The sequence below is a fragment of the Moschus berezovskii genome, chromosome X, assembly GCF_049115385.1.
Source record: "Moschus berezovskii isolate FMDL1 chromosome X, NW_MosBer_1.0, whole genome shotgun sequence".
NCBI lineage: Eukaryota > Metazoa > Chordata > Mammalia > Artiodactyla > Moschidae > Moschus > Moschus berezovskii.
This window is the reverse complement of record NC_142488.1, coordinates 92,522,927-92,538,770: the sequence shown is the minus strand read 5'-3', so window position 1 is coordinate 92,538,770 and position 15,844 is coordinate 92,522,927. Positions and strand designations below refer to the sequence as shown.

Genomic DNA, 15,844 nt, shown 5'->3' with positions numbered 1-15,844 from the left:
CTCTGGACTGAGTTTAAATTCTGGTTCATCATGTATTAGCTGTGTGTCCCTGAGTCAATTACTTAATTTCTCCAAATCTCATTTTCCTCACCTGTAATTTGGGGTGGAATTAGCATCTTCCTTAAAAGGTTGCTGTAAGGATTTAAGAGTTGACTCCATGTAAAGTGCTTAGCACAGTTCTTGGCAAAGAATAAGGACTCAATTGGTATTATCTGTTTTTACTCTTATTTCTGTTATTAATCTCCTGTTAGTATGTAGAGCAATCTCACTGAAGCCAGGGCATGGGTTAGTGTTAGTGGTGAATGATCTGGAGACAGCATGGTAAACCAATACAAATGGAAAGTACTTTAAAGTGAATTTCCATATTCCTCCAAATTCTCAGCCTACAAGGTTGACTTGAAAATATTCTGGACTAAACAAATGGTTGGATAAGTAGAGTAAAACAATGGCTGAGCTACTATAGTTTAGATATCCAGGTCTTTACTCATATGGTTAGTTGGAAAAATGGAGACTAGAAAGGAAGGTAAATGGCCCAATATATACAAGTATTAATTTTTGGTGTTCTTTCTCTTTCATGGGTGTCCTGATTTATTTTCCTTTCCTTATAGCCGAATTATTTCTGGGAACTGGTTGTAGTAATTCCAGCCTAAAGAATAATTTCGTCTGAAAAATGCAAATCTGGCCATTTTTCTTACCAAAAGTCTTTCCAAAAATGCTAAAAACAGTACTAGAAAAAGAGAAAAACTATATATTGATCTTGCCTTTTTATATAAATATATATATATGTATGTATATGCAGGGCTTAGCTCATCTTCATTCACACCGTGTAATTCACCGGGACATCAAAGGTCAAAATGTGCTACTGACTCATAATGCTGAAGTAAAACTAGGTAAGTTTATTCTTGTAATACTTCAAATGAACACCAAAATATCTTAACAGAGAGAAATCCTTTAAGATTACTGTTTTCTCTCATGTCACTAATATCCCCCTCTACTTATTTAGGCTATGTCATCCCTGCCTGCAAAATAAATCAAAATTTGAAAATTTGTTTGGGAAGGGATGTGGGACAAGAGAAAGATGCACCTAACTGTTTCTCAGAAATCATTTTGAGAACAACAACTTTGAAATGGGAGTTTTACATTTTGGTCATTGTTATACCTTCTATTGGGCTTACCAGGCGGCTCAGTGGTAAAGATTCTGCCTGCCAATACAGGAGATACAGGTGATGCGAGTTTGATCCCTGAGGTCAGGAAAATCCCCTGGAGGAGGGCATAGCAACCCTCTCCAGTACTCTTGGTGGGATCTGCTATTGTATTTATTTCAACAATTTAATTGAGTGTTTACCATGTGCAAGTTTCTGTGTCATGGACAAGGGTTAAACAAAAAGACAATTCTTCCACATCACAGAGCCATATTTTCCAAAGAATATCTAAGAACTTTTAAATTTACTTAAGCACAAATTGCTTCATTGGAATTTTCCCTCAAATATTTAAAGAACTGATATAAGTTAGAAATGATGCTCCAGTAATATCCAAATCAAATTCAGAATTAGAAATCTAAAATCCAGAGTTTCTAGTTTTCAGTTCCAGGGTTCAGAATGGCATAATTTATTGAAAATGATTATTATATTGTCTCACAGGCACACAGGGAACAATATGTTGTGCTCTTTAATGTTTAAAATAAATATTGTTGGTTGATTTCTAAATAATATCATATAAATAATGTCAGTACTATGTAATGGCAGATGACCTCATTGATACAGAACATAAAATCACTGGCATCAAATCCTGTATTTAATCGTATCAGTTCTTGCCTACCATATCTGTGTGTGTGTGTGTTAGTCACTCAGCTCTTCACAATCCCTTGGGGTGTAGCCCACCAGGCTCCTCTGTCCTTGGGATTCTCTAGGCAAGAATACTGGAACAGGCTGCCATTTCCTTCTCCAGGGGATTTGCCTGATCCAAGGATCAAACCCCGGTCTTCTGCATTGCAGGCAAACTCTACCATCTGAGCCACCAGGGGCTTCCCTACCATATCTCTAGCATGATCTTAAGATCATTCCCATTTTTCCTGCCAAATAAATATAACCAGAATAGAGTTTTTGTTCATTCACTAAGAATGCTTTTCACTGAATATTTGTGGAAGAAGCATTTGGTAATAATTGTTCCTGCAATAAGTTAAAAGTAATTTCAAGAAAATGTATTGTTCTTTTATGTCTAAAAGCTGCAAAGCTAGAAACAGAATTTTAAGACACTGTGTTAAAATAAATGAGGGTCATTTGGATCTCACAGTGAAATGTGCAGCATGGATATAGTATGTCACACAGCTACACTCTGTGTTCACATGTGGCAGTGCTTCCATATATTTGGGTCAAGTTGCTAGCCAACCCTATCATCTGCATCACAGAAGAGAAACTGTAAGTAGGTGAAAAGCCTCTGAAAAATCTGTCACAAAGTCCCCGCACTAAAGATCATGTACTTGACTCTGTAGGAGAGACCTTTTAGCACTGGATTAAAATTTTTTCAGGCTTCTTATCTATATATAATCCTTATACATTGGTTTTTAGATTTCTTAGATCCCACAATATTTTTAAATGACAAGTTATAAGGAGAAGGTTGAAAAAGTCAAACCCAAAAGGAGTAACAGAAAGGAGAGAGACTAGACAATGACTATATTGCAGTTGCAGCTGATCAATAATCCTCATATTCTGGTCCCTAAGTCAGTAAGGAAAAGGTGAATGATGCCACTGTTGGGATCTCATCCCAGCTTTTAATTTCAGCTTTTCTTTTTTTCCTTTTTCTTCCATTTATCACTCTTTTCTTCCAGTCTTTTCTCATTTCCTTTTCGCCTTTGAATGTCATATATAAGCTTATGGCCTTCATAGATATTTCTTGGCCCTTAAAGTTGGCCCTCAGGGATAGTGAGAATGCTGAACTCTGATGTAAGCTATTCTCAAAAAAAAAAAGCATCTAGATAATGAGATTGTGCAGCACCCAATGATTTTCATGTATTATGGACATTGTGTTGATATTGTTCTTATTAGTCCTTCCTTTAACACCACCTTAAACTCTTAACTTATTAATTTTTCTTTTCTTTTCCTAAGTTCTTTAAACTACTTTTCAGTCAGGGTTGTTAGCCATCCTCTAGATTCCTGGAAACCATTCTAAATTAGAAAATCTACTTCATTTTTCATCCATGTCTTATTTTTTCTGGACTAAATAACCCCAGTCTACTTTAGCCTTTTTTTCTGTCTGTTTCTGAGGATACCATACTAAATATTTTCATATAATATATCCCACAGATGAATAGAAGACTGAACTTTAATAGTCTAAGCTGAGATATGGATACCACACTAAATATTTGCATCGATTCAGAAGATCTGTAGAAGAACTTAAACTAAATTTTAGCATAAATTTATTTTTCTTTATTAGCATAGTAGAACTTTCTAACATCATGAGTGAGATTTCCTAATAAAGTACTAATAAGTTTTTTATTTCTTAGATGTTGCTTATAGTGCTGGTCTTCTTCCAGCTTGGTGGCAGGTCCAAACACTACATATGTTATCACTTCAGAGGTTTAGGGTATACTGATGGAACTTTATTTTTAATATTCATGGTAAACATTCAGCCAAACCTACTGTAGATTTATAATAGCACTGCTGAATCTCTTTCCAACATAAATACCAGCAAAAGCCTATTTCCCAGTGTTACTGGAGTAGACTTCATGGTAAAGTTTGCTGGGCTGGAATGAAAATCTGTTATCCATTGTGGCTTTTGTATTGGCTTTCCAAGTTAAAGCAATAACTTATTGAGCTTTTTGTTACTCATTAATTATTTTGACAAATGAATTTTGCAGTGGATTTTGGAGTGAGTGCCCAGGTGAGCAGAATTAATGGGAGGAGAAATAGCTTCATTGGGACACCATACTGGATGGCACCTGAAGTGATTGACTGTGATGAGGACCCCAGACGCTCCTATGATTACAGAGTAAGTGTAAGGATTCAGATAGTAGGAAACAAAATTTGTAAAGGACTTTTGACTTTTTATTTTAAATTATGAAATAAAATAATAAAACCCACTACTCGAATAGGAAGTACTAGCCACTATTCCTATATGTGGTTTGATGATGTGTGTAACAATAATATTTTCTAAGAATGTAGGCAAAGTAGACCATTGGGAGTTATCCATATTTGAGGAAGAATGTCTAGTTCATCTTGCTTACAACTTCTTGGTAAAGAATATTATATTATGTGGCTTTATATGGAAATTTAACTTCCAGGGACAGAGTGCTTTATAAACTTAAAACTGAATAAATGTAAAGCCAATTATTAATCCCCACAGTAACTTAGCTCCAGAGAAAAAAAATAATAATTTGATTACTCAGGGTAATGGAGAAAGTCCTTGGCATGATTCAGCTCCAAACCACAGAAAATCAGTGGAATAGACAAATTAAGTAACAATTTATGCTATTTATTAAAATTTCCACTGAAGCTGCAATTTGGACAATATACATCTATGTACACATTTCAAAAAGCTGATATGGAAAGAAAAGACTCCATTTGCTATAGACTGGAAAAACCACACTCACTCTCCACATCATAACTCATCCAAACAATTCATTGTGGTTTCGTTGTGTGGAACCTAGGACTCAGTACTCAAAGTTGATTAATTCAAATTTCATCTCTTTTCCTTTTCCCTTAAATGCCCTCTGCTTGATTTGCAAGCAGATCTGTTGAGAGCCAATACTATTAGGAGCTATGGAGACAATGGAAGCATAATGTGACTTGTTGTAACAATAATGCTCTATAGCTGTACAGTTTTGGGCAGTCTTCTACGGACTTTCACCCATATTAATTATGCATTTTAAATTTTCAGTCCCACATAACTTAAAGAAAACTTAAACTACATCATCACAACAACTCTTTGAAGCTAAGACATCTATCAACAGGTATTTTAAGAATTCAGTTAACTTGTTTAGGAGTCATTAAGCCAAATAGTACACTTCTAGCCCTGTGCACTTTCTACATTCTAAAAAACAAAGTACAGTTAACAGTAGTGAAGGTCACTTCCTAGAGCCTCCTAAAATATATAATTTCCTAGAATTATAATAATTCTGTCCTCAGTTTCCTGTATTAAAGGAACTCCTGAAAGGGCTTATGTATATAGTATTTCATTTAATATTTATGCTAGTTCTATAACATGGGTCCTATTATTATCATCTCTATTTTGAAAGTGAAAAAAAGAAAGTATTAGTCAGTCATGTCTGACTCTTTGCGACCCCATGGACTATAGCCTGCCAGTCTCCTCTGTCCATGGAATTCTCCAGGTAAGAATACTTGAGTAAGTAGCCATTCCCTTCTCCAGGGGATCTTCATGACCCAGGGATCAAACCCATGTTACCTATGTTTCCTGCATTGCAGGCAGATTCTTTACCACCTGAGCCACCAGGGAAGCCATAATTTACCTAGGGTAAAATTGAGGTACAAAGTTTTAAATCATTTACCTAAGATCTGACTTCTTTAGAGCTAGTAGTATGTGATTGGACTTCTTTACAACAAATTCCTTTTGGTATTTCAGTTAAGGTGACAATAACAAAACATACAAGATGAATTTTCCTTTCACTGAATCCCCACCCATATCAACTTGTTGTGTAGTACAGTACTGGCTGGTAACAGGGTCAGATAACATCTTCCTGTAACATCAGTCTATAATGAAGAAACCCATAAAATGGCTGTGGCATTGGTACCTCCCCTCAGCCAAAGATTGTTTAGAGATTCTAAATACTATCTGTTTCCCACTTTTAAGTGACATTTTTTTTTTTTTTGGTCATCTTTTCCTTTGCAGAGTGATGTGTGGTCCGTGGGAATCACTGCTATTGAAATGGCCGAAGGGGCTCCTCGTGAGTAATAATATTTGATGTTGGTTAAAAGTTATGGAAACATGCTGTACAAATCTGCCACTTGTACCAGTCAGCTTGTACTGATCACATGGTGCCACACCACATGCCAAACTATAAATGATGGTCTTTCCCAAATTATGAAATGCCGTAGTCAGAATGGCCAGATATGTCTGTAAGAAGAGTTTGTATTTTTCTCTGTTAAGATATCTTATTTTAGGCTGATTGAGTATTGACTCAATTTAGCCTCAGTAACATTTGGTCATGATAGTAATAACCAAACAGAATCTAAAGGCGTTCCAGTATATATTCACTGATGGAATATTTAGGTTCCTGAACACTTACACTTACATACTTAAGACTGTGCCAGTTAAGAATATCCTCCAGTAGTTCCTTTTAATTGAGACAATCCTCAACAATATTGAGAAGGAAGCTTTTTTTCCCTGCTTTGGAGTCAGTCCAGCTATCATTGGTGCCTTATGTGCTCCTATAAGCCACTCCATTGCCCCTCATTGTTCAGTAGGCTCCATTTTCTCTTGTTTCCCCTCCTTCTCTTCATTGAAGTAACCTGTCAGCAATCTATTCTCTCAGGTTACTGCTTTCTGGTAGGAAAGTAAAAGTGGAATGTGAACTTGAGTATAAATGATTAATAACCAGCAAATGTATAATCCCATAAACAGGGCATATTTGCTGTTCTCAATACCTAAATCCAAGAATATAAATGATAAACACATTCATAGTATTGATGAGAGGTGAGAGAAATGCCTGAAGTGTGTATGTCAGGGGGCAGGGCTTGCAACTGCTTTGCTTTTCCCTCTCCAAGCAGATCCTGTAGGTTCTCATGTTCCTACGTGCTTCATCTATACAACATCTACTGTTTTAGCACTGTGTTTTATGGCTAATGGGAGTAATTTCAAGGAGTAGAAATAATGGTAACATAATTGTTAAGAATCTCTGGTGTCCCTTGGAATATCAAGAATTTCTGGTGTCCCTTGGAATATCACATATCACAGAATGGGCATGAATTAAAGCTGGGTCAGATATGGAGATCAGGTCACTGCACCTTCTATTAATTTATATAAAGCTTGACCTTTGAACAATTGCCTTTATCCCTGGGGACTTTCTTTATACTACTATGAGAGGCCAATTTGGCACTGGAGTTCTTTGTTTTTTGTTTTGAGATGTATTTTGGGAGAGGAAGGATTCCTCTAAAGAGTTATTAATATCAAATTGTCCTCACATGAATGACACACTTTTAGTATTAGGTGAAATTTACACTATGGCTCTCCTTTGGGGAATTATTGCACTGCCAGTTTTCTTTAATCAAAACACAAGAGGAAATAAGTAAAGTGAGACACATATTTAAACACTTATTGAAAAGCCCAGAATTCCCAAGCCAATGAGGTAATGAATTTATATACCACATATTGGAATAGGCTTTCCTTTGTATGGTTGTGTTTCTGAAAAAGAGAATGAAAGTCTAGTAATTTTGCACAGAATTGAGATGCCAGATAGTTAAAATCTTTCTTATAATATCAATAGCTAATATTTATTAAGTGCTTACTCTGTGCCAGACACTTTTATAGGTACGTTGCCATTTAATCCTCACAGCAACTCTTTGAAGGAATTCTTGATGTATTTCCTGTTTTTAAGATGAATTAACCAGAGCACAGAGAGGTGAGTAATTTGCCCAAGGTCACAAAGGTAGAATTAGGAGTTGAACACAGGTGATCTAATTTAGAGGGTGTGTTCCTAATAGTTGTGCATGTGTGCTAAGTTGCTTCAGTCGTGTCCGACTCTTTGCAACACTATGGACTGTAGCCCAACAGGGTCCTCTGTCCATGAGAATTCTCCAGGAAAGAATACTTGAGTGGGTTGCCATGCCCTTATCTAGGAGATGTTCCAGACCCAGTGATCGAACCCATGTCTCTTATGTCTCCTGCATTGGCATGCGGCTTCTTTGCCACTAGTGCCACCTAGGAAGCCCCTTCTTAATAGTTACATTGCATCTACTTCTTTTCCTAGGACTGTTAGCTTCCAAACCAGATTATTCTCATCTTTTTAGACTACTAAATCATTGTTTGCATATTATTGTGCATAGTGACTAGTATGGTTGAATTTTCAGTCATATGAAAAAATATGACTTTTACATATTCCAGTTTTACAATTGTGAAGGATACCGGCAGTACACAGACACAGAAGAGTACTTGTCTCCACCTGTATTTTTGACTTCTCTAGATATAAATCATCAATCACACAATTCAAAAATTTAACCTAGTGTAATTTATCATTATTTGTCACACTTGGAAATAGTGAAGCTTTAGTATCTTATATAATGGACAGCTTGTATTAAAGTCAGCTTTCCCTCTTAACTACCTTCTTTCATATCTATTCTTCAGTGTCTATTCAACATGATATGTGAAAGAACACCAAGAATCCCCTCTGGAATTAGGAGTTTGTTCTGTAGTTACTTTTCTTACTCATTCTAAACTTATCTATTTTCCTTTGCAGCCCTGTGTAACCTTCAACCTTTGGAAGCCCTATTTGTTATTTTGCGAGAATCTGCTCCCAAAGTCAAATCCAGTGGATGGTAAAGATGAATGACTTAATCTCTTAAACACATTAACTTGATATTTTTATATAGCAAAGAAGTTTTAATTCATTTGATCAGTCCTGTTTCAACATCCTTGATGGATAATATTTCCTAAAAACGGATACCTTAAGGGGTCTAAATGAGTACTGTTCATTAACAGCTAGCTAGCCAAATAGAAATAATACTCTCCATGGTATATTGCGATGACAGTACTGTCCTAGCATTAGTGACGTATTCAGTTTTGTCTCCTGTAATGGGCTGGACCAATGGAAGCCATTTGTGAAGTTTCTCACTGAGCTTACATAGGCAGTCAGTGATTGTGATGTATAGCCCAGTCATTTGACCCATAAAACTAAATATCCACAGAACCTAAAGAGAACTTGTTCTCTCAGAGTGCTACAGCCCAACTAAACTTGGGAATCTTTCTTCCTGAAGTTTTTGGAACTAGTACGTGAAGTTCTTGCTTATTCTCAGTATATATTACTTGCCCTGGTAAAAGTGGTTACTATGATTCAGTTGCTGACATTCCTCCTTGTGATTAAATTTAACCCTTCCCACAGATTCAGGCTTTTCCATGGGCCATTTTATAAGATTAATCAGTCCTGGTGCTATTAACACCCTTTTCTGGATCATTACATGGACAGCTTCAGAGCTCAAAGTGCACATAGTCAAGCAAAACACTCAGGCTTCAAAATATGACTACTGTGGGATGACCAGTCTGGTCTCATGGTCTGCATAAATCACATCAACCACTTAATTGCCATCCCACCACTCGTCTTTTTTACCACGTACATTCTTCTGAACTCACTGAAGTTTCTACTATTATTTGGGTAGAAAATATCATTGATTCCAGCCTCTTCTGAGGCTTGAATGGCATTGCTGGGTAATGTACATTGTCAAGCTATAGGATATCTGGTTATTGAAAAGACTATTACAGCTAAGACAACTCTCTCCAAAAATATGACCTTCAGAGTAGCATATGGGTGGAGGTGGGAGGTGTGGAATACCTGAGAATGTTCTTTTACCTCTTTGATTCATTTCTTTTAGGTCCCGCAAGTTCCATGATTTCATGGAAAAGTGCATGATAAAAAATTTCCTATTTCGTCCTACTTCTGCAAACATGCTTCATCACCCATTTGTTCGGAATATAAAAAATGAAGGACATGTTGTTGAGTCATTAAAGAAACATCTTACTGGAATCATTAAAAAGAGACAGAAAAAAGGTAGGATATGTAAATCTTCATTTTACTGGAATAAATATTCAAATGAGATAATTTTTTTAGGAAAAATAATATTTAATAATTAAGTTGAAATTAAAGTCTGAGGCCTTTTGACATTTAGCTTTTCCACAAATATGCCATGTGCATTTAATTCATTATCTCTTACCTGATCGTTTTATATATATATATATATATATATATATATATATATATTTACACATACACACATAAGATTATAAATTTTTGCCAGTTCAACCAGCATGTGTTCATATTTACAAAGGCCTTTGAAAGATTCAAGAAGAATTTTATGATGTGCTAATTTTATTTTAAGAAAACTAACTGGAGAAATAAACAGAAGATAACAAAATCTATATCTTATTGTTCTGTCTCATCTAATATATTAACTCCAATTGGATAAATGGATTTATAATTAATCACTTATTGACTGCTACTTTTGATGTAGTATCAGTGAACTGCACGTAGTTGATTTTATGTATGAATCTCCAACTTTAAAATGTAATTAACAAAGCACATTTATGCAAATAAAATTAAGCTTCTAGATATTAATGCCAAAAATGACAGGATGGTTATTCATCAAATCCAGAGGAAACTACTTAGGAAGTTCCAACTTTATAGGTTATATGCCACATTTTGCATTTAATTTAGGGCACCATATGCAGAGTTGAGTGATAGTGGAATGGAAAGTGGGAAGCCTGAAAAAGATGGCAGGCATTCTTAAATGCACTATAGGATTCATTGCAGCCAATCTTCTTCCATCTGTATAACTATACATATCTTATTTTGGAGTGAGAAGTAGAAGGAATTAATGTATTTAACCATGGTAGAGAATTTATTGGACCAGCATCATCATAAAAGTCGACCAATCTCAAATGGGTACAGAAAGATACCACATCTAGTTGAGAATTCACTAGTTTCCAGAGTTGCAAAATTTCCAAAATGTAATCTGCAGGAAAAGTCACATTTATATAGAAATTGATGGAAGATGTCAGTATAGTTGTCCTAAACTTTTAATACAGGAAATTCAAAAGAAAACTCTTTTGTTTGTAAATGTCTGTATTTCAGTACAGCACAGGTGACAGGGAAGATGCCAAGCATTTTCAGTGTGTCAGTTGTAAAAACCAGAGTTTAGATTTTTGCCTTCTCATTGAAATGACCAAAAATCCTGATCCTCATTTTCAAGATCCTCATTGAAAGGACCAAAGATGGGTGTGGGCCCAAACCATAAAGTCCTTCCATCCATAGTACACACCTGTAAGCCCTGCTCACCAACCATCTAGAATTTCTCTTTGTCCCTTCGTCTCTTTACCTTTTTCAATTTTTTCTCTTTAGAATTGCCGCAATCAGATTGCTATTTTTTTCCTATGCAAACAGGAATTAGTCTCTGTGGAATAACTGTGCTGCAAAAGGAGGCCTAGGAAGAAGGATATTGTCTACACCACCAGTAGATGTGATGTGAAGGGTTACAGCCCTCTTGTCCTTGTAAATTCACTCAGCATCCTGAGCAGTAGAGGGTGCAAATTGACTAAGGTGGATTTATTAATCTCTGTTGATTATTGTGCATTATTTTTTTCTATTTCATAAAAGGAATACCTCTGATTTTTGAAAGAGAAGAAGCTATTAAGGAGCAGTATACCATGAGAAGATTCAGGTGCGGTAGATAACTTACATATATAATTTGATGTTAGCAATTCATATAAGACAGTTGATTCCATATTGTTGTGTTTAACTCAAAGAAACTTAATCCTTTCTGATCAAATAAAACAAATCTCTATTTTCAAGAGATATTTGAATGGAAATGTTGAGGAAAAAATTTTATTACTACTCAAAGAGTCCTTAATTTCTGACAATAGAATGATCAAGTAGATTATGAGACCATTAATATTGAATATATTGCTAATGTAAAGACTTTCACACATTACAGGAATGATTCAAGAAAGATGTAGTGGAAGTATCTTTATTACAGAAAAATGTCCATCTTGAACAGTCTTTTGAACTCTGTGGGAGAGGGCGAGGGTGGGATGATTTGGGAGAACGGCATTGAAACATGTATATTATCATATGTGAAACAAATCACCAGTCCAGATTTGATGCATGACACAGGATGCTCAGGGCTGGTGCACTGGGATGACCCAGAGGGATGGGATGGGGAGGGAGGGGGAGGGGGGTTCAAGATGGGGAACACATGTACACCCGGGGCAGATTCATGTCAATATATGTCAAAACCAATACAATAATGTAAAGTAATTAGCCTCCAATTAAAATAAATAAATTTAAAAAAATAAAAATTAAAGCATCTCCCCTGAATGATATCACTCTACTGACAACACTAATTGTATGGCAACCATTTGTACATTTATTTCTAGGGGACCTTCTTGTACTCATGAGCTTCTGAGACTGCCTACCAGCAGTAGATGCAGACCACTTAGAGTCCTGCATGGAGAACCCTCTCAACCAAGGTGGTTACCTGACCGAGAAGAGCCACAGGTTCAGGCCCTTCAGCATCTCCAGGGAGCTGCCAGGGTGTTCATGCCACTACAGGCTCAGAGCGGTACACCTAGGCCTCTACAGGGGCAAGCCCAGGCACCTCAGCAACTACAAGGGGCTGCACGGATGTTCATGCCAATACAGACTCAGGTGAAGGCTAAGGCATCTATGCCCCTTCAGATGCAGATGAAGGCACCTCCACGACCACAGAGGACAGCCTGGATGTTTATGCCACTACAGGCTCAGGTGAAGGCCCCTAGGCCTCAGCAGGTACAGGCCCAGGTATCCAAAAAGCAGCAGGCTCAGGGCCAACCCCAGGCATCAGGAGAGCCACAGGATCTGGATCAGGTACCAGAGGAATTTCAGAGGCAAGATCAGGTGCCTGAACAACAGCAAAGACATGGCCGGGTCCCTGAACAACAGCAGAGGCAGAACCACATACCTGAACAGCCGCTGCAGCAGAATGGGGCACCCGAACAGCCAGAGGTACAGGAACAGGCTGCAGAGCCTCCACAGGCAGAGATGGAGGCAGAGGAACCTGAGTCATTACGAGTCCATGCCCAGGTCTTCCTGCCCCTACTGTCACAGAATCACCACGTGCTGTTGCCACTCCATTTGGATACTCAGGTGCTTGTTCCGGTAGAGGAGCAAACTGAAAGGTCACCTGAAGCACAAGCCTGGGCACTAGACCCCACACAGGCAGTTGGCTCAGTTCAAGCACTCATAGAGGGACTATCAAGAGACTTACTTCGAGCACCAAACGCACATAACTCAAAGCCGCTTGGTCCACTGCAAATCCTGATGGAAAACCTGGCATCAGACACGTTTTACTCTCAACCAGAACAAGCACGGAAGAAAAAATCAAAAGTTTCTAGTCTAAGGCAGGCATTGGCAAAAAGACTGTCACCAAAGAGGTTTCGGGCAAAGTTGTCACGGAGACCTGAAGTGTTTGAGCTCTCAGATTTAGAAGCCCATAGGCAAAGGCGCCAATGCAGATGGGAGGATATCTTTAATCAGCATGAGGAAGAACTGAGACAAGTTGCAAATGTAAGAGTTTCTGATATTTTTCCTAAGTTAAATATGCAGAGAAAATATGCTAGTTCATACTCAGGTGTTCCCTCTGTAAATGCAAATGAAATAAATGTTCATTGTGTCTCAGAGAAGATTAATTTGGGCTTCAAGTAAATTATCCTGAAATTTCCAAATAATTGTGACTAAATTTGAGAAAGAAAGATTTGCTTGAATGATCCAGTTATTTGCTTAATATCTCTTTAGTGACATAGCTTTCATTAATAGTTAATTTTCTCCCTATTATTTCCTTAACCAACATCATATGCACACTTAAAGTTACTATTTTGAATCTTTAAAAACTACTTTCATAGGTCAAAATTAAAAATATAACTCATTAAAATAAACACAAAAATTCAGTTTTGTTCTTCTAATCTCTAAGTAAGTTTATTTTGCTCTTTCCTCCCATAGAATGCTGAACATACTATTTAAGAGAATTGCACTAGTTTCTGTACTTTAAGATGTTAAAAGTTAAACTGAGAAAGGAAAGCATTTTCTAAAATGTTTTCTTTATGCTTCCCATAAGTATGATTTGTCTCACTTATTTTCCACTCATTTTACATCAATGAAGTACCTGCATAGAACATGGCACAAGTTACAAATTCAAGTTAATAAAACTTCATTCTTCAAAATTCCCTAATATAAATAGATTTATAGATAATTTGGCTGGAGTTGGTGGATTCAATCTGGCAAATCTAATCTGATACTGAAGGGTTTATGGGCTTCATAAGCAAATTAAAGAGGTCAAAAAGACCAGGAGAGCAGTCGTTTTCTAATACTTCACAGCATCTGTTTATATAAAAGGAATCATTGTGAAGATCCTAAATTAAACCCTGCTATCAACATCCATTTATCGAATAATAATTAATGTAGTTATTACAAATCAATCTTGTCTGAATGTCTCAATAAGGGAGTGTTTGGTTTGTGGCCATTGAGTTAATTGAGCAAATGCTGTTTCCCAGACATATTTAACGTGAGAAAAGGTAAAAGCAACGAGAGAAGCAAGACCCAAAAGGGGAAATGATTGTCTAGTCCCCCAAATCTGACAGATAAGAAGCAAAAGAAACCAAATAGAGAAGGGGTTGCAGGAGTGCAAAGTGCTAATATTTGCCAGACATAAAGCGATCTAAAATGCTAATGACTATTCCCAATGAGCGCTAGTAACAATTGGATCTAATGACTTTTACATTTTTTAAAAAGACTTTTATGCATTCCTGCAAGACTCATGCTATTAGTCACATAACACATTACTTATTGTCTTTCAGTGTTTTAAATATTTATGTAAGAAGCCATTCTAAAATGGAAGAAAAACTCACTAAATAATAGCTACTAATCCCATGAACCTAGGATCTTGTATAGGCATTCCTGTCTTTATGTGTAACTGTCAAGGGAAATACAAAGAAAAAGAAAATTCTTGTTGTTTTAATCAAGTCATAGGTCTTTCAAAATACCTGAAAATTTATTAGAATTTAAAGATGTATGTGTGTATTTCAACTCACTAGAAAGAAAGAAAACACATTTCCATTATTCCCTTTGTGTTGAAGAAATGCCAATTGGCTTAAATGGGAAAACAGAAACTTGCCTAAACTCCTAGGACTCAAAGAGAAATATTTGCACTGCTGTATTGCAGATCTTCCATTGCTCAAGAGGACCAAACTTTGTAATTATAACCACTCATTAAATGTTAGAGTTTTGGGTTCATGAGTTAAGCTTTAGACCAGAGATTTTTAACCTGGGTCTAATAAGTAAGCTGCACATGGTCAATGACCCCCTAAAATATATGAAGAGACATATATCTTTCTATATGCATTTTTCTACACAGAATCTGTAGCATTACTCAGATGCTGAAAGGGATGCAGAACCAAAATCCACTAGAAACTACACTTAAATTTTGAATATTGAAAAAAAAATTAATTGAACAGTAAGATGATGATAGTTGCTCCTATAATTTACAGTTTAACAGCAAGTAAGATATTTATTTTCCTTTTTGTTTCAAGGACAAAGATGAATCATCAGATAATGATGAAGCATTTCATTCGATTCAAGCTGAAGTCCAAATAGAACCATTGCAGCCATACATTCCAGATCCTAACGATAATGAGGTAAATCTCTCAATATGAGTTACTGTGACACTAATAAGTACATGGAACAATGGTTCTTAACTTTTTTGTCTCAAAATCTCTTTATACTCTTAAACACTGAAGAACCAAAAAAGCTTTTGTTTACTCAGATCATGTCATTGAATATACAATGTATTATAAATTAAAACCAAAGATTTAAAATATCTATCACTTTATTTAAAAAGTAATAAAACTATTAGATGTTAATATAAAAAGCAAATGTTAGTGAAATAATAATTCTTCATCTTGCTTAATTGAAAACAGCTGGATTCTCATATCTGCTTCTGCATTCAATCTGTTACCATATGTTGTTTGAAAAGAAAATGTGAAAGTGTTAGTCACTCAGTTGTGTCTGACTGTTTGCGGCTCCATGGACTGTAGCCTGCCAGGCTACTCTGTTCATGGGATTCTTCAGGCAAGAATTCTGGAATGGGTAGCCCTT

General features: G+C 36.3%; 1 protein-coding gene across 2 annotated transcripts in view; it reads left to right on the top strand.

The window, feature by feature from the left end:
• The window catches only part of NRK (Nik related kinase), a 133,200-nt gene that overhangs the window by 74,650 nt on the left and 42,706 nt on the right, over window positions 1-15,844 (top strand). For both annotated transcript variants that reach the window (XM_055393477.2, XM_088833829.1), the window contains exons 7-14: window positions 800-890; window positions 3,857-3,987; window positions 5,845-5,899; window positions 8,408-8,486; window positions 9,537-9,712; window positions 11,315-11,378; window positions 12,094-13,261; window positions 15,280-15,384. In XM_055393477.2, coding sequence (XP_055249452.2) covers window positions 800-890; window positions 3,857-3,987; window positions 5,845-5,899; window positions 8,408-8,486; window positions 9,537-9,712; window positions 11,315-11,378; window positions 12,094-13,261; window positions 15,280-15,384 — 1,869 coding nt within the window. The remainder of the gene's footprint in view (window positions 1-799; window positions 891-3,856; window positions 3,988-5,844; window positions 5,900-8,407; window positions 8,487-9,536; window positions 9,713-11,314; window positions 11,379-12,093; window positions 13,262-15,279; window positions 15,385-15,844) is intronic.